The sequence below is a fragment of the Pseudopipra pipra genome, chromosome 8 (genome assembly GCF_036250125.1).
Source record: "Pseudopipra pipra isolate bDixPip1 chromosome 8, bDixPip1.hap1, whole genome shotgun sequence".
Classification (NCBI taxonomy): domain Eukaryota; kingdom Metazoa; phylum Chordata; class Aves; order Passeriformes; family Pipridae; genus Pseudopipra; species Pseudopipra pipra.
Genome location: NC_087556.1, coordinates 23,399,846 through 23,417,357, shown reverse-complemented (window position 1 = coordinate 23,417,357; position 17,512 = coordinate 23,399,846). Strand labels below are relative to the sequence as shown.

Sequence of the window (17,512 nt, the reverse complement as noted above, 5' to 3'; positions counted from 1 at the left end):
TTGGAAACACAGAAGCCCGGGGCAGGACATACAAGCCACGGGGTGCGCCTGCGGTGTCACGGGTGCCTGCCCACGCTCCACGCCCCCGCTTCGTGCCCCCCGCTCTGTGCCCCCGCCCCGTGCCCCATTCTCGGTGCCGCCGCGGTGTCACTGCCGCCGCCTGACGCTGAGAGGAGCCCCGGCACAGCGCAGCAGAGCGGCAGGGCGGCGGGAGGTGAGCCGGGGACACGGCTCGTTCAGACGGCTGTGGCGGCTGATGGCACACGGGGGACAGGAGGGGACACGTGCTGTTGTGTCGGAGCGTGGCCCTGCACGCGTGTGAGAGGGGGCAAGGGAGCCGTGAAGGCCATCCCTGCACGGACACGTGGCCACCACGGTCCGCTGGCAGTTCCTTGCAGGTTGAAAGGGCAGTGACAGCACCGCCGGGGATGGGGACACCCAGAGCCATTGCGTCCTTCCCTACTCAAGCCCTCTCCTCCCGAGATGGCTTCTTAGCAGACCCATGCTTCCTAAGACACCGACATCTGGATTGGTACCTGTCGCAGGAGTGCGGGGAGCTGCCGGGGGAATTCGCTCTGGTTCCTGGCCATGAAATATTCATTAGCACAGCCGCCGAGAGAAGGGGGGAAATAAAAGACAAACAGAACAGGGGAAGCAGACAGAATGCTTGCAGGCAGCTCAGCATGGCACAGACAAGCCCATGGGGTGGCTAAATCAAGGTCTTCATATGAGTCATCACACTAGTATGTGGGTCCCCTGGTGTCCATGAAAAGCCTGTTTCACTGTCACGGGTGTTGTGGGCACATGAGCATCCCTAGAAAATGCAACCAGGAGATAGTGGTCCTTGCAGGACATACAGCATGGATAGGGATGCCCTGGGACATGAACATCACCAAGGGGCACCATGAGCTGGTGCCCAGGGGCCATTCTTGCCAGCCCTGGATGGTGCCTGGGCTTCAAAGTGTTTCAGCTTGGGCTACACACCCCAGGGACAGTACCAGATCAGTGCTCCAGCCCAGGGCCACCTTGGCCAGGACATCTATGGGCTCTCTGGAGTCATCCCATGGCTGGCAGATACCTGTGACATCATCTGCCAACCTTTCTCTGAAGGAGGAAGAGCAGTCAGGGTGGGAGGCACATTTCCAGTAATGAGGAAGGGCAATCAGAATGAGAAGGAGGCAAATTTCCATTACCAAGGAAGGGCAGTCAGGGTGGAAGGAGTGCAGGACACTCTGCAGCCCTGTGCCAAGCCTCAAGACACCATTCAGGCCCACAGAGACTGGGCAAATGTTCTGTTCTCTCTCTACCTAAATCCAGCACTCACCTTTTTTGGGGATGGAGGTCATATGCATCCCAGCAATGCCAGACCCACAGCTGCTTGGCGGGGACAGAGCAGTTCCTGGCCAGAGGGAGAGCTCAGCAAGACTCATCCCAGAGCCAGGATATGATGAAGGAGGAGAAGGAGGTGGACATCCCAGCAGAAGGGATTCCAGACCCACGGCATCGGGGTAGGTGGCTCTGTGGGATCCCAACACCACTGCCACCAGCAGAAGAGAGCTCAGCCAAGCCAGCCCTGTGTGCTGCTGCTCTGCTCCTGCCTCCTCCCAGCCCGGGGAAACCACAGCCTCCGGGACTGGGGGAAGTGCTGAAAACGTGATGCCAGAGAAAATAAATAAGGCAACTAATGAGGTAATTTGCATAGCTATTAGCAGGCAGGATTTGCAGCGGGTCTGACATGGGATGTGCTGTCAGAGCGAAGCACAGCCCGCGGGCTTTGCTGGTGCTTGCAGAGGGAAACACACAGCACAGCCGTGCTGCATGGCCACGCTGCAGGCACCCACTGCTGGCACCCGCCACCCCACGCCCAGGGAGGCAAGAGGGGCAGAAGCAAACCCAGGAAGGAGGTGGGAGGAAGGCTCAGAGAGGACAGACAGTCTGGGAGGGGCTGAGTGCTCTAAGGTGAGCTCATACTGCCCTTGGCCACACACCCCGGGGCTTGGCCCTGTGATGTACAGAACATGGGGCAGCACACAGCTCGTACCTTGCCAAGGGACAGAGAGCATCCTTGAAAGGATGAGCTTGCAAAGGCCAAGGGAAAGCTGCCAGCGGCCCAGCCTGCCTTGCGGGGCAGCCCTGCCATGTCAGAGCCAGCTGGCTCCACGTGCTTTCCCATTCGGAGCTGGCCGCAGCTCTCTACATCCCTTACCTCTGCTTGCTCCCTTGTGAACTTAGCCTGAAACACATCCAGGACAAGCACAAACCCTTTCCTACCCCAGTCTTTGCTGCCAGCAAACCCAGCTCCCCCTGACTCCCAGCAGAAGGTGCAATTTCAGGATGTAGGACTGTGCATGAAGCCTGACGGCAGCACCAGCTTTGCATCATGGCTGCCCCCATCCTTAGATGTTTGGGTCAGGAATCATTGCTCCACAGCAGGAAGGAGGGCACTGGCCATCCTGGTGCCTTTAGGGATGCAGGGCAACACACCTGCAACCTGTGACATGGCTGGATCCCCAACCTGCTCTGCCCTGTAAATCAGCCTGTAATGGAGAGGAGTGGCACACAAGGCCATCCTTCCCCGGGCTGCCAGGGCATGTCTGGCTTTGATCACAAACGTGCGACGACAGCTCAGCTCGTTCTCAGCCGGTGGATCCTGTTAAAAAATGCATGTGACGTGATCTGTCTGCTCAGGAAGGCACTGCCAGGGAAAGAGCCCAGCCCAACACCATGCACCGGTCCCGCAGCACCAACCTGTCAGCAGCTGGCACACAGCGGGTGGTGGGGCAGGAGCCTGGCTCTCTGACACCAGGGACCAAGACATGCCAAAGCACCCCCACAATGCAGGGAAAGGACGGGGGCACCCCCACCATCTGATAACAGAGACAAGTAGAAAGACCTAACGGATCCGTGGTTGGACAGACAAAGAGACATAAACTCCACGAGCAACTTGGGTGGTGTGTGACAGGCCAAGATCAGGGTCAGAGCCCCAAAGGTACCACCCTGGTGTGTCCATCCCCCCCAGTGCCTCCATGACAGCCCATCACCATCCAGGTTACACTGAGGCACTGACTGCTCCCAAGCTGAATTTTTTTTTGTCCGTTCTGCTAAATATTTTAGGGATTTACGCAGAAAAGCTCTCTGTGCTCGGTGGCATGCAGGCTCCACTGGCATCATGCAGGCAGTCACAGACACACCCCTGCCTGCCAGGCCATGAATAATTCATTGCCCCCATGAACAGGGTACAAGCAGCGGGAAGAAGGTGACAAAACTGGGGGAACAGGTTTCATCACCCCCTGCCCAGGCTCCTGGGGTGCACCCCAAGACTCTCCATATCTTGCAATGGGAGGGCAAAGAACTGCACCAACAGCTGCAGGGAAACAGAGGCAAAGGGAAGGGAAAAGAGCCAGAACCTGAACCCAGCCCTGGTTATAGGGCTGACACATCAAGGCTGCAGCAGTAAGCAAGGACACCACAGCCTGCCTGGACCATCTGGGGCCATTTCAGAGCTTGCTGGGCTTGCAAAGCACAGCAATGTTGGGGGTACCCAGGTTACATCAGGCAATGAGGCAGCACAGCCCCCAGGACCTCCAAAGAGCATGGCCTTCACAAGTAGGCACATCACTGGATGGGGGTGCATGGCTCACACTGGGGCACAGCACAGCCACAGAATCTCCTTATCCTGAACTGGCATCATTTTGCCCCTCAGATGCCCACCTTGCTCCATGCACGTGGCATCTGACGAGGACCAGCAGGGGTTTCCATCCCCAGCCCTACCCCCACTCCCACTCTAAGCCTCAGCAGGGTCTCCTGAACTGTGAAGCTGGGAAAAATCTCAGCCTGGCCACAAGTGATGCCAGCCCTGCTCCCAAATCTGCTCCAGGGGAGGACACAGCCCTCAGCATCCCTCCAGACTCTCCACCCTCATCACCACACAACAAGCCACGGTGATGGTGACAAATTAACGCGTTCCATGCAGTCACACACAGGTTGGGCTCCAATAAATGGGAGATGGCATCAGGCTCATTTCCTTGCAATCAGCGCTTGCTTGGCCGCCAACAGATCCAGCTTGGTGGGGTGATGGTTACAGTCAGGAGGAAGTGCAGTGGGGACAGGCTGGGACACGACCTCGGTTTCCACGTGTGCAGGCAGCCTGGGGCTGCTTGTGGGCCAGGCAGCAGGACACCCTCCATCACCCAGGCAGATGCTGCTGGGCTGAGTGACACGGGCTATTAGCACCACCGCTTATCCAGGGCCTCTGGCACACGCTGGCTGCACAGCTGGGAGAGGGAGATAAGATGCCAGAGGGATCCCAGGGAGGGGAAGCATATTTCAAATGGCAGGAATCTCCCCCAAAATGGACTTGTCTTGAAGGCACTGAGAGTGTTCGCTGCTATTAATAACTCCAGAGCTGCAACAAGGCACGTGCCCTCTCTCAGAGAGACAGCAACAAGGCAGGTAGAGAGAGCAAAGCGGTGCTGGAGATGGGGCTGAGGTCCTGACCCATTGCTTCTCACCTGTCCCCATGCCAACAGCACCCCAGCACTGGTCTGGAACCTCTGGATACGTGGCTGGGTAGACCTGGGTGTCTATGGGCAGGGGAGACACACAAGTACTTTCCTTCCAACAGCCCACAGCTCACCTGCACTTTTCTCCAGCCTCAAGCCAAGACACTGCACAGCCCTATGGCTGGGCTGATGGCCCCCGACACCAGCACTCTCCCTCTCCCCATCTCTATACTGAGAGATGGCTCAGCCCTCCAGACTCTTGCACTCTCTGCCCCACGGGGCAGCAGGGCCACCCATTTGGCATCTCCAGGGCACCTGCTCAGCCCACTGCCAGCCCAGGGGGGCCCCCAGAGACTGCCTTTTAAAAACTGACATTTTGGGGACAGGAAAGCTATTTTCAGTTGTTTCAGAGACAGTGTTTCCGTCGCAGTTTTCCTGGAGGGAGGGAGGGATGCTCCCCCTGGGGGTGCCATGGCAGGCGGCTTTGTGATGGGCTGCTCAGCACCAGCTCCATGCCACCCCCTCATCTGCCTATCCAGCTCCTGGAGCCACTGTGCCCAGGAGCAGGTGGGAAAAAACATCCCTGGTTTCCCACCTGGTCATGAGGGTCAGGAGCACCCCATCTGAGAGAGAAGCTAGTGGGAAGCACAGAGCCTGGGAGCTTTGCTCCTGCCCAAGACCTTGCCAGCATCAGCAAGTTATGTTCCACACACCTTGATGAGACAACCCCAAAAATGAGCACACAGAGCAGAAGAAGCCCCCCTCCCTCTGGAGCCCCCCAGCACTCTTGATATGAATAAATGTGCCTAGAAGTGATGGGGTGGGGGGGAATACAGCCTCCCAGTGCAAGATCTGCTGAGAGGCTCAGAAATAAATATGTTAATAATCAAATATCCATCCTGTGCTTGAGCTCATGGGAGGACTTTCAAGTCTAATTAGCAGAAGATTTGTACCATTGCTGCCAGGGCTCGAGGGACAATTCACCGTGGTTCCCACGAAGCGAGAGGTTCTGCTATAATTAGTCAGCAGCATCCCATCTGCAAGGATTACCTCCAAACCTCCCCTGCTTTCGGGGCTTGGGGCAGGCAGGACCCAGGTAAGCCAAGATGAGAGATGGCCCCAGGCTTTGATCTGTGCAAATTGACTCTGGAACTGCAAATCCAGGGCAGATGGGAGGACAGGCAGCAAGGAAGGCAACACACTAGGAGGAGAGGTACCCTGAGCCTGCAGGTAACCCCATACTCCCCTGCCTGTACACAACCCCTACACAGCTCCTCTTCCCACAACATCTTGCCACAAAGACCCAGAATACTCCCAAAACCTCTCCATACCCCAACTGATCATTTTCAAGCCAGGCCCCTGACACCAAGGGCTGTCCACACTTAGTGAGGGGCATTTCCCAGACTACCCCCATCACACATGTTGTACATCTCATCACCAACGCAAAGACCTTTCCCCACTCCATCACAGTGGGCCAGGCGGTGCCCAGGGGAGCACTCCTATCACCCCTGCCCATGTGTTTTTAAAGAGGGTCACATTCTGTTTCTGAGGATGCCATAACAGACACCGTTCCCACTGCTACAGCACCTTGTGGGGTGGCTGCGATGGGGAGAAATGGGCACCCAGAGGAGCAAGACACGGGGGCAGCTTCTGGAGCTGCACCACTGGCAGTGCCCAAACTGGGACCAGCTTCCTGGCAAAGGTACAAAGGCAGACAGAACAGAGGGAGCCATGTACGTATTGATGACCAACTGCACAAGTGAGGATGCTCTGCTGAGCAAGAAGTGGGACCCATGCATCTGCTCCCACAGGGAGAGAGCCTGGCAGATACTCAATCAGAGCTCACTGACCCAGCAGCAGCTGCCAGGGATACTCATTAGCACCAATTAATTGTGGGCAGAGGTGACTGGCCTGGCAGCAGACACCCTGCCCACACACTGTCCCTAGCCTGGCAGCAGGCAAGGTTCCAAGCTGAGGGGAGAATTACAGACAGGGTGACAGTGGTCACATTCAGGGCACTTTCTAAGGATTGGCCTGGAAACATTTGTGCCAGACATGCTGTACACATGAACAAAAAAGTCAGCACCTCATCCCTCTCAAGGGCATGGAGGTACCCCAGGTTCAGCTATGTTTCCCAGAACAGGGCACAGCCATCCCCGTCCAAATCCTGTGCCATCCCCAATAGGCCTCCCCAGCACCACTGGGTTGTTCATGCTGGCAAACAAGGGGTTACTAGCCCCTCACTTCCCCACAGTTATTTAATTAAGCAGTGATAAAAGGAAAGACCTATTATCTGGAGAGTGGCAGCAGGTTGTAATTACAGCAGGGCAGGCTGAGAAAACAAACAGTGCTGAGGGAGGCACAGGGTGGTGCACCGCACAGGGGAGACACAGCATCCCCTGGGGACTCGTGGTCCTGTCCTGGAAATGTAGTCCAGGGCAGAGGTGGGACCCTTGAGTCTGCGAGCAACAGAGGAGGGAAAAGGCTCCTTTGCTCTGATGGATGTGGTCCCAAAAGAACCTCCCTTTGCAGTTCACACTGGGCTGGGGTGTGACCCTGGCCTCTTTCCAGGGATGCTGGGCCTGGACCAGCCCCAGGGAACAGCAGGTTTTCAGTGAGTCACTTTGAAATATTAAACACCATCTCCCTTCTCCAGTTACTGCCTCAGGGCAGCCCTCTGCACCGAGGGGACGCGCTGCCCAGCTGAGAAGAAGGGACAAAGTCGCTGTTGGGACGTGGCACCCCAGAGAGGCTCTGCCTGCCCCTCTCTGAGCTGGACAGGATGCCCTTCTGCTGGGTTACCCCGGGCTGGAGTTTAAAACTACTACCTCATGTCCCACACACAGCAAGGGGCAGGGGTGGAACATGGGGCACGGCCATGCTGCAGGCAAGCAGTTTACAGCCCCCTCCTTGCCCAGCCACCCAGCAGCGGTGCTCTCCCTGAGGAGGGGGAAAGCTTCACCCCCATGTTCCTTTCCAGGGGTTGGAGGGTACCACTGGGTAACATCACAGTTGCAGTTGGGACACATCAGTGCAGCTTGGGCTTGAGGAGTGCACAGCCACCTCCTGCCCATCCTGCACCATCGGATGCCATTATCCCCTGTGTAGCTCCCAACCACTTCCCTTCCCTTCCTTAAATCCTCTTGCCCTCAGCCCAATCCTCTTACGCTCTCCCTCTCCCATTACAGCATCTTGAAATTAATGCCTGGCCGAGTGTGGGATAGAAGGAAATTAACCCTGGGCAGTGGGGCAGCCTCCACAATGACTCTTATCTCCTCAAGCACTATTCCCTGCCCTTCTCCCCCTTGACATGCAGGGGAGAGACTGGATCTGCCATAACCGCAGCAAGTATCACTCAAGCATGGGATCTCAGCACCCACAGTCCTTAGCTGAGGTGACAAGTATCCCCTTCAGCCAGTCCCCTGCTTGGGAGGCTGCAAGGTCCCTGGGAGAGACCCCCAGCCATGCTTGGGTTTTCACCAGCAACAGCTGGCTGGGAACTCACTGGGAACAGTTCCGGAGCTGCCTGCAGCCCTGCTGGGGCACCTCTGGGTCGCCAGCTCTGAAGCAAGAAGCTGGGAGGTATTTGGCTGCTGGTGGGAAGCATTTGTGACTCCATGGCTTGGGGAGCTCATAGGAGCTGGAATGGGTGGGAGGCAGGGACATGGCCAGGACAAAGGGTGCCTCAACACACACACCCTGATCAATGCAGGGGACACTTCTTGCCCATGTCACGGTGGGGCAGTCAGAACATGCCCCTTTCAGAGGATCTCTGCAAGGGTGAGCAGACACTAAGGCCCCAACAAACAGGTCCATCCTGCTCAGCTGGGGTCCAGGCAGGACTTGATGGTTTTTGGAAAAATGTCTCAGGCAGCCGACACCATTGCTGGGAGTATGATGCAGCTGTGGGACCAGCAAGACCTGGAATGGTCCCATCAAGCTGCCCTCTCCCCGGGTGGTGGTGGCCAGGGCCAGGAATCACTTGCGGAGCAGCGCTCCCACTGATCCTCTCCGTTATGCAACAAATTATTCCACTCGCATTAATGACTTTGCGGCAAAGGGGGAAATGACATGAATGATTCCCGGTGCCTGGGAGTGACTCACTTCGTACGATGGAGGGGAGGCGAGCAGGGAGGGCGGGCTCCAGAGGAAATTTGTTTGGGTCAGCATGGGCAGCACAGGACTGGAGCTGGGCTCGGAAGATGTGGCTTCTAGAAGCAGAATAAGGGGGAAAGAAAGAGGTACTTAAGGGCAGATTCCACCACCCAGGAGAGGGTTGAGATGTCTCCAAGGGATGCTGGCATCAGTCATAACCACAGCATATTATAGCAACCCTCACTGTGCTGCCCAAGCCCCACACCCATTTGCCAACCTGTTCTGCGACCCCAAAACCTCCCACCAGCTGCTGTCCCTCCCTGCTCTGGGGTCACACAAGACCCCACGCAGGTACAACCAGAGCTGGGGGTGCTGTGCCCCACCACTCAACACTCCAACTCCAACATGCCCCTAGGAGTGCAGCAGGATGGGCTGGTGGGCAGCTGCCCACCATGGCCCTCAGGACAGCAGTGGGGGACAAAGGGAATCTGCCACATGTACTGCAGCACAGAGCCTGGCATCTGACCTGCTCTCTTCTCCACCACCTCTAGAGGCTTTGCTAAATCACACCATTAAAAATTAATGCGTATTCCCTCTTGGAATAAATCAAGAACTGTCAAGGGCCAACCCTGTCAGCCACCTCCTGGGGACACCAGAGACACGCGGAGACACACTGGGGACTTCAACAACCCACTGCCAAGTACCCCCAGGGGGACCCTTGCAGTGATGGAGGGCTGGGTGGATTATTGCCTTTAAACCCATTCAGGGGCTTTCTGTAAGCAATGCAATTTAAAAAAATTCAATCTAGGAAGAAGCGATTAACCAAAGGGGCCAGGAGCAATGGCTTGTCTGTCTAATCTCGTTAGTGAGCAGGCCAGCTCTCATTTCACCCCAACACAGCTGGATGGGCTGCAGAAACCGATGAAAGCAGCTGGATGGCTCTTCCCTGGCTCCCGACCCATGGCTGTGCAAGTTTTCCAGTGCCTCCCTGCATCCCACAGCTTCCCCAGCTGGGCCAAGGGAAAAAAAAAAACAGAACCCCCTCTTCCCTGTGACTCAAATCCTGGCCAGACCATCACCAAGGCTCCATCCCTAAAAAGCACTTTTTTTGGTGTCCAAATGCGTTGTTGGTGATGGGAAGAGGGCAGGTAAGGGAGCTGGAGCATCCCAGCTCTGCTGCTCAGGTCAATGCCTGAAGCCAGGAGCAAGGTCCCACTTTCTGCCCCACAGAGGCTCAGTGACAGGGTCCTGTCAGTCTCTCACAGTAGTATCTTGCCAAGAAAACTTCCTCTGCTTCAGACGGTCTAGCCCCTTCCCTGCAGGAATGTCACTGCCATGGGACAGGACATGTCTCACAGGCACAGCATGACAGCCCAGGGATGGTCCTATCTTACCCAGTCAGTCCCTAAGCCTTTGCATCAGAGCTGTGGCAGCAGATTTGTACCACCACTCCACCTGCTGAGTTAGTCTCTCCATCACTGTCCCCGATCTGCTCTGTGGAGAGGGGCCAGAGGTGAAGTCATCCATCTCCACTGCCATCCTGGCACCATCCCTCAGGGCTCTGAGTATCCCCTGTCTACCTACAGGCACCGCTGCTACTGCAGTGTGGTCCTTGACAGACCTCTCCACAGATGTCACAAGACAAAGCCACCTGCTTGTCCCAGGTACAGCCCAGGGGTCTCTAAGAGGAGCATGGATCAGGTTTGTCTACATGTAGGGGTATGCAGTATCCTTGCCTTGAGCAGGGCACAGCCTCCAAAACACTCACTGCAGATGGAGCTGGTGCAGGAATCAGATGAGCACCAGTGCTTGGAGCTGGGGCACCTGCTTGTATGTCCTGCAGACCTCAGCATCCCCAGGCCCCCACGTCCCCAGGTGGAGTAAGCAGGAGCAGCACGGATGGGACACTGACCCTCTTGCCGCACCCAGAGTCCCCAGCAGCAATGCCAACACTGGCCCAGGGTTGGGAGGGGTGCCAGCTGCCTGAACAGGAGGGGACCCCAACCCAGCTGGTTCAAAAGCAGAGTGCCTCCTGCCAAAATGGGGTTGGAATCACCTAGAACCAGAAGGAGTTGAGCCTTAGGGGCAGGAGAGGCATGTGAGGTGTGGACACATACATGCATGCCAACAGCACCCCTGCCCATAAGTTTCTGTAGGTGACTTGCCCTGTCTGGACCAAAGGGGAAACATTCAAGAAAGCCCAGATTCAGAAGCACTGAAGGTGACAGCCTCCTGCATCCCACATCCCCATCAGCTCCTGTTGAAGGCAGCAATATCCTGCCCCCAGCTCCCCTCCCGCAGGGTTCCCTCTCCAAACAAGCTAATTACTCTCACTGCTCCCCCGGGGACTGCACCACCCGTTTTCATTTGAAGCGGAAGACAAATTTACTTAAAAGCCAGAAGCAGCCGGAGCCATAGCAGCTTGGGGACCCCAATAAGAGCCTCCCACCCAGCACAGCCCAACTGCCACATACCATTTGCAAAGCACTCACTGGGGTATCGCTGGGAGAGGGGACATTCATCCTCCGTATCCTACCACTCACCACTATGGCATGGTACCCACCCAGCCCCGACATTCTGGCATGGATGGTGGGTTGAACAGGACCCCTGCACTCACCCACAGCCCCTGCCCCATGGAAAGGGGCTCCTCTCCCCCTTTGCTCCCAGGGAAGCCACTTGCAACAGCCCCAGAATTTCACTTGCTCAGCAATAACCACCCTCAGGGCTCTGCAATCTTAGTGAAGGCTTTTGATTCTCTACCCCAAGCCAGAGCTCCTCACCATGGCATCAGCCCACCCAGTTCAGCCCCCCTGGCAAGGGACAGCAGGGAGATTTGTTTCACTAGAGGCTCATTCATCTGCGGCATGATTAAAGCCTAGGGCTGGGATCCATTCCGGCGGCAGGAGAGTGATTTGCCAGCAGATGGATTTATCATCTCCCAAGCACAGCAATTTGGCTTAAACAAAACCAAACCACTTCTCCTAATGAAAACATCACTAATGAGTAGAGCCAGAAAGCGAGGTGGGGGCAGCTCCACTAATGGGGTCTCTCCTGTCCTTCAGGACTTGGGTGACCCACTGCTGCCCTGATGGTGAGGAGTGCAGCTCAGCTCCAGCTGGGACATATAAACCCAATACAGTCCAGAGGGAAACAGAGTTTGCTCCAGAGACCAAACCTCCTCCTGTCTGGGCTCCCAAAGCTCTAGGGGCAACTGGTTCCAGCACAGCACACAGTACAAGAGCAGCACCACCGAGTCCGGGCACCTCCAGCCGCAACACAGCCAACAGTGGGGAAAAACTCTGCCTGTGATGAAAGAGCCCATGCATGGCCAGCCCTGTGCAGCAGGAGCTGTACCCCTTGGACAAAATTGCAACAGCCTGTGAATTATGCTTCAGCATCTGCAGAAATCAGTTGTATAACTGCCCCACCCAAACCCACAAACTTCTTGTCAATTAATCCCGTGCCACCAATTCCCTGTGGACTCCAACCTGCCTTTGCTTGCAGGGATGCAGCAGTGGCTGCCAAAACCTCAGCTCCAGCCTTTCCAACTGCAAAATCCAACCTGTCCATGGGCAGTGGTACCCAGCAGTATGACCCACACGCTCCTTGCCCCATGTGAGGCTTTTCCCTGGCACAGGTTTGGAGTAGCATCCCCTCCATCAGGGACCCCCAGGATCTCAGCCTCTGGTCAGGGAGGGCCACAACACCCTGTCAGAGGGGATTCATCAGCATCAAAGAGCTGCAGACAAGCCAGGACAGCAAAGAGGGAAGAGAAAGAGGGTACAGATGCCAGAAGATGGAAGACAGCAGACAGAGATGAGGAAGAGTTAGGCAACAGTCCCATCACCCCAGGAAGGTGCAGCAGTCAATGAGGGCAAGGCGCTTTGGCATGAAGAGGATCCATGGGAGCCCTCTGCCCTGGCACACGAGTGGAAGATCCTAACCCCACAGTACCCCACTCTGACAGAGGACTTCCTGGGAGCTTGGGGACCTGGCTTGAGGGTCAGCCCAGCTTCCAGCCCAGCCTCACCATCAGGCTGCAGGAGCAGAAGTGGCAAGTGGAAAGGGGGTCATGTGGGGCAACAGCGGCAGTGCAGAGGAGGCAGATTAACAGGGGAGCAGGGGCATGGGCAACACTCTCGGTTCCCATGGGCTGGAACCCCAGGGGAAGGACACCAGTGTGTGCCACCCCTCCTGGGGGCTGCTTCTAGGAGGAGAGGACAACCGATGCCTGACACTGAGCAGAGGGATGCAGGCAGCTGTCTCTGATAGACCCATGAGGGCAGGGCTGTGCAGCCAGCGGTGTTCCTGTGCTTCTCCAGGAAGCAACTGGGCAAGAGAAGGAGCTTTATTCTGGGCATGGGTGAAGTGGTCTTGGGCACAGTCCTCATTCCAGTCCCTCTCCCTGGGATCCACCCCAGCACACAGGCACATCGCACAACCTGCCATGCACACTTGAAGATGGGCTCCTGGCCAGCCCCTGCCTGCCTTATGCCCTTGCTCCCACCCAATGGCCTTGTCACTCCATCCTCCAGTTGCAGATCCCAGTGTTTCCCCCTACACACACTATTATTTGGGACAGGCTAGCACTGACACCTCCTCCACACCCTGGGAAATAAATTATCCCCCTCACAGATGGAAGTCCTACGCTATGGCAAGCTGGTGGAGATGTTCCCCCCACCCAGCTGATCACAGGCTGTGAGCAGCCACGATGGAGCTGCTGGGTTTGCCGGCAGCAGAACAAGTCCCTGGCACAGCCCTAGATCTGCCCATCACCTGGGACCTGCCTGCGGCAGATGCGTTGCCAGGGCGCGGCTCCCCGGCTTGATCCTGTGGCAGGGACCAGAACTCTACTCCCACTGTGCTTCCAACAACCCGACTGGCCCATCCTCCCTTTGATGTGTCTATGGGAGACAGCTCGGCCCCATCTCTCCTTTCTTACTGCCATGGGGAGAAATGCCTCTGAAACACTCTCCCTCCAGGTAGGAAGGAGAGCTCAGTCAGATGCTGTGCTGCCACTACACTGGTACCTAAGGCTTTCATCTCCCAGAGCGGGTTGCTAAAAGTGCTAAGAGGTGGGGAGTCCCCATCCATCAGCCGTGCTTCCAGAAACAGGAGGATCCCAAAGCTCTGCAGATGATCACTATAGCAATTGCTCAACCTTGCAAATGCTGCGGCTGCCTTTGAGGTGGAGCAAAGTGGTTGTTCAAGTCCCCACATCATGACAACAGAAGGGAGAAAGCAGGGGTGAGAAAGCAGGGGTGAAAAGAGATCCTGCTAACCCTTTTCTGGGAACCCAACAGCCCTGGAGGTGAATCCCTTATTTTCTGAAAGGCAGTTAGGGGGTTTGCCCCCACCCAAAGAGCCCAGGTATTGACCCCATGCTGACATATGCTGTCCCACTCACAGGACACAGCACAACTGGGATGAGCTTGTCTTGTGGGGTATGATGGGGTCCCAGGGCATCCACCCCTGCTCCCCATCTAAGGCTGGGGCAGCCTTGCTGTCCGCACATCCCTGCAGTGTCAGGCAGGAGCAAAACCCTTCTCCAAGCCCACTCACCTCTCACATTGCCAGCATTTGGGGCCAGGGATGTGGTACCCATGCTTCTTGGGACAAAGCGGCACTGGACTCCCATTTCTTCTGCACGGAGGGCCATGGCCAGAGCAGTCCTGAGACACTGGCTCTGGGCTCTGCTTGCACACTAATCACTTATGTCATTAGAGGCTAAAGGAATAATGTAATTTATGGGTGGCTTTTATTTCTCACTAGCGTCATCTAAATATCCCAGAAATGGACCAGTTTAATTTCCTAGTGGCGTAACCTAAACATTTCTCTCCTTAATACCCAGGTGGGAGCCCAGTCACAGACTCAGCAGCCAGGCATGGCTGCTGCCTGCCTTTGCCCCACACCGCCACACCTGGGCCAGCACAGGCAAGGCCCTTTCTAGCTCACCCCAGCGCAGGCAGCTCGTGTTCCCCTGGCACAGGAAGCAGTGCTGTTCTCCCTGCTGCTCACACACAGGCAGTTCTCATTCACTCGGGCCTCTCACACACACATCCACGTGCCCACACAGCCGGGGCAGCTGGACACTGCTGGAGATGCCGCAGGGAGGGGGGGCTGTCACTGCACCCTCATTTTCAACAGTTTTTTAAATTTAAAAATGAGTGTGCTGTTGGGTACAGTGTGGAGGGTTTCTCTCCTGAGTGTGGCTGGGGGTCCTGCTTCCCATTAGCCCCTCTCCTTCTTTTCGAAACAAGTGTTGCAAACCCTACTATGCACTGGGCATGCACAGATGGGAATCACATTGCCTTCACTCCTGTTTTTGGGCAGTGATGGGAGGGAGCAGGACTGACTGCTGTCCCTATGCACAGCAGCAATTGCTGGAACTGCTGTGGGGCTGTCACATCACCTGACACCAAATCATCTCTCGGTTAACAGTTCTTGTATGGAAGATGTTCTCTAGACCCAGACACACCCTGATGGATGGGGGTCTCCAAAGCTGCAGGAACACACCAAACTGCTCATACTTGTCCCCAAGCAGAGCTGTGCTACCAAACAGCAGGTGCCAGCAGGGACACTCCCATCTGCAGGGAGAGACTAAGCCCACACCGGCACTGCCAGTTTCAAGTCAGGGTTTCACTATGGCCCCATGGTGGTCCAGACTCCTCACTGCATCCGCAGGGTATCAGGAGAGCCTAGGCCAGATAGAAGGCAGGGGCTCAAGCTAGTAAACCCTCCCTCTCCTGCCTGTATCCCTTCCACACTTTCTGTGAGAAAGATAACTTTCTCTCCACTGGGAAGAATGGCTACAGCACGTTCAGCCAATGCAGAGGAAATCAGTGCCACTGGGACCAGCTCCCTCTCCTCCCTGGTGTTACTGTAGGCTCTGCCCTGGCAGGTCATGACCTGACAGCAATGGCAAATGAGTGACATGCCCTGTTGGGGCCTGTTTCCCGTTCCGGGAAATGGGGCAAATATTTCCAGCCTTGTTCCCCAGAGACTTCCCTGCAGCCCCATTCCTGTGGACAGGGGCTTCTGCGGTGGCACAGCTCCCCTCCACCCAGGCTCCTGCTGCACAACTGGTTCAGAGGTAAGTCCAGGCATAAAAGGTCTCAGTCTCTCTGAGACTGGAATTTATTTTTAACTTTGATTTAATTTAAATCCATATGGACATTTAAAGTTACTGGAGAAACCAAAAGTTGTGTGTGGGTTCCAATTTCCTACACAGCTCAAAAATATCCTCTTTGAAGCACGTTTGGGCAGACAGTAAGCAGTGTTTTCCATGTCTGGGGCTGCTCCACCTATTCGAAATTCCAGAGCAAAGCCTGAAATTCACTCCAGACTGTGGTAGGAAAAGCATCACCAGGAGTCAGAGGAGCTGTCTGTGCACACATCACAGTGCCTGCGGAATGGGGGCACCCAACCCCACTGGTTATGGACAGGTTCAGCTCCATGATGGGTCCTGGGAGGCAGGTGGGAACTGCTGCCCCACTGCACAGCTGCTGCAACAGGGGCCCTGACTGGGGACAGGATTTGGCCTGATCCGTGGAGAGCACATGGGGAAGGAGGGATGTTGCCAGCTCCAGCCCAGCTGCTTCACTATCGGACAGTGGGGGATAAAGTGTGATGGGTGGACAGATGTGGTGGGATGTGGGATGCCCAGCAACTCTCTGGGACAGAGGATAGAGGGGAATGCAATAGCATCACAGACAGGTCATCTTTGTCCTCCCCATCCTGCAGCCAACCCCATCTAGGGCTGGAATATCTCTGGAGATACTCTAGGGAACACCAGGTGATGGGTGAGGACACCAGGTTCTGTGGTGCTGCTGGGGTTTTCTGAGCAGAGTGAGTCTCTCCAATCTTGGGGAACCTACTGCCGGGGTGCTGCTGTGCCACCTCAGGGAGGGTGGCCCAAGACATGGCGGAGAGAGCCAAACGCCAGACACTGGTGTCCCGAGGGGCTTGGGAGTAACAGTGATACTGAGGGAGCGTAAGCTTGGGGGTAGCTAAAAGCGATCCAGGCACCCCAGCCCCCGGCCGGGGCCTTTTCCTTGCCTCGGGACAACCGCTGACCGGCTGGGACGAACCCTACCGCCCCCGGAGCATCCCCCTGCGAGGCCCGGGACTGTCACCCTGCTCCAGCGCGGGGTCGCGGCCATTCCCCTTCTCCCCGAGCAAGGCGTGAGGCGAAGCGGAGCGGGCAGGGACCGGGGCTCAGCGGGGCTGGAAGCAGGTGCCCGGGGCCGCCCCGCGCCGTGGTCCCAGTGGCTGCTGCACCTTCCCCGGCGGCGGCACTCACCCGTCAGCTGGTCGTAGGAGCCGTCCAGGTCGCGAGAGTCGGACAGGCTCTCCTTCCTGCCCTTGCTCCGCATCTTCCCGCCCCGCCGAGCGGCGGGGGGAACGGCGACGGGGCGCACGGGCTGCGCCGGCGGGCAGGGGCTGCCCGCGGCCGCCGCCTCCCCCCGCCCCGCCGCCCGCGCCGCTCAGCGCGGCCGCGGCAAGGGGCCGGCGGTGCCGGGGAGCTCGGCGCGGCTCGGCACGGCTCGGCACGGCAGCAGGAGCGCGCAGCCGCCCCGGTCCCCGCCGCCGCCGGGGCTGGGCACGGCCGCCCCCTCCCTCCCGTCCTTCCCCGCCTCCTCCCGGGAGCCGTCAGCCCGGCACTGCCGCCTCGGGGAAACTGAGGCACGGAGGGGGGGCGGAGAGCGGGAGCGCTCCCGTGAGGAGGCAGGGAGAGAGCTGCTCCGGGCTGCACCGAGGTGCGGGCTCCGGCGGTTCGGGAGAGCCCCGGGAGTCAGGGACCGCGCAGGGACAGAAAAGGAGATAGAGATGAAGAAGGCGTGGGGCAGGAGGGGCGCAGACCCCCACAGCCCACTGCAGGGGATTAAGGGACCCCTGAGCCCTGTGTGTCGGTG

The 17,512-nt window shown here is 57.2% G+C and overlaps 1 protein-coding gene across 2 annotated transcripts in view; it reads right to left on the bottom strand.

Moving 5' to 3' along the window:
- Positions 1-17,041, bottom strand: part of KCNIP2 (potassium voltage-gated channel interacting protein 2) — a 45,551-nt gene extending 28,510 nt beyond the window's left edge. The window contains exon 1 of one of the 2 annotated variants that reach the window (XM_064663114.1): positions 16,900-17,041. In XM_064663114.1, coding sequence (XP_064519184.1) covers positions 16,900-16,972 — 73 coding nt within the window. In that variant the 5' untranslated portion in view covers positions 16,973-17,041. The remainder of the gene's footprint in view (positions 1-16,899) is intronic. The other variant, XM_064663113.1, reaches the window with a different exon arrangement.
- Between the last annotated feature and the right edge of the window lie 471 nt (positions 17,042-17,512).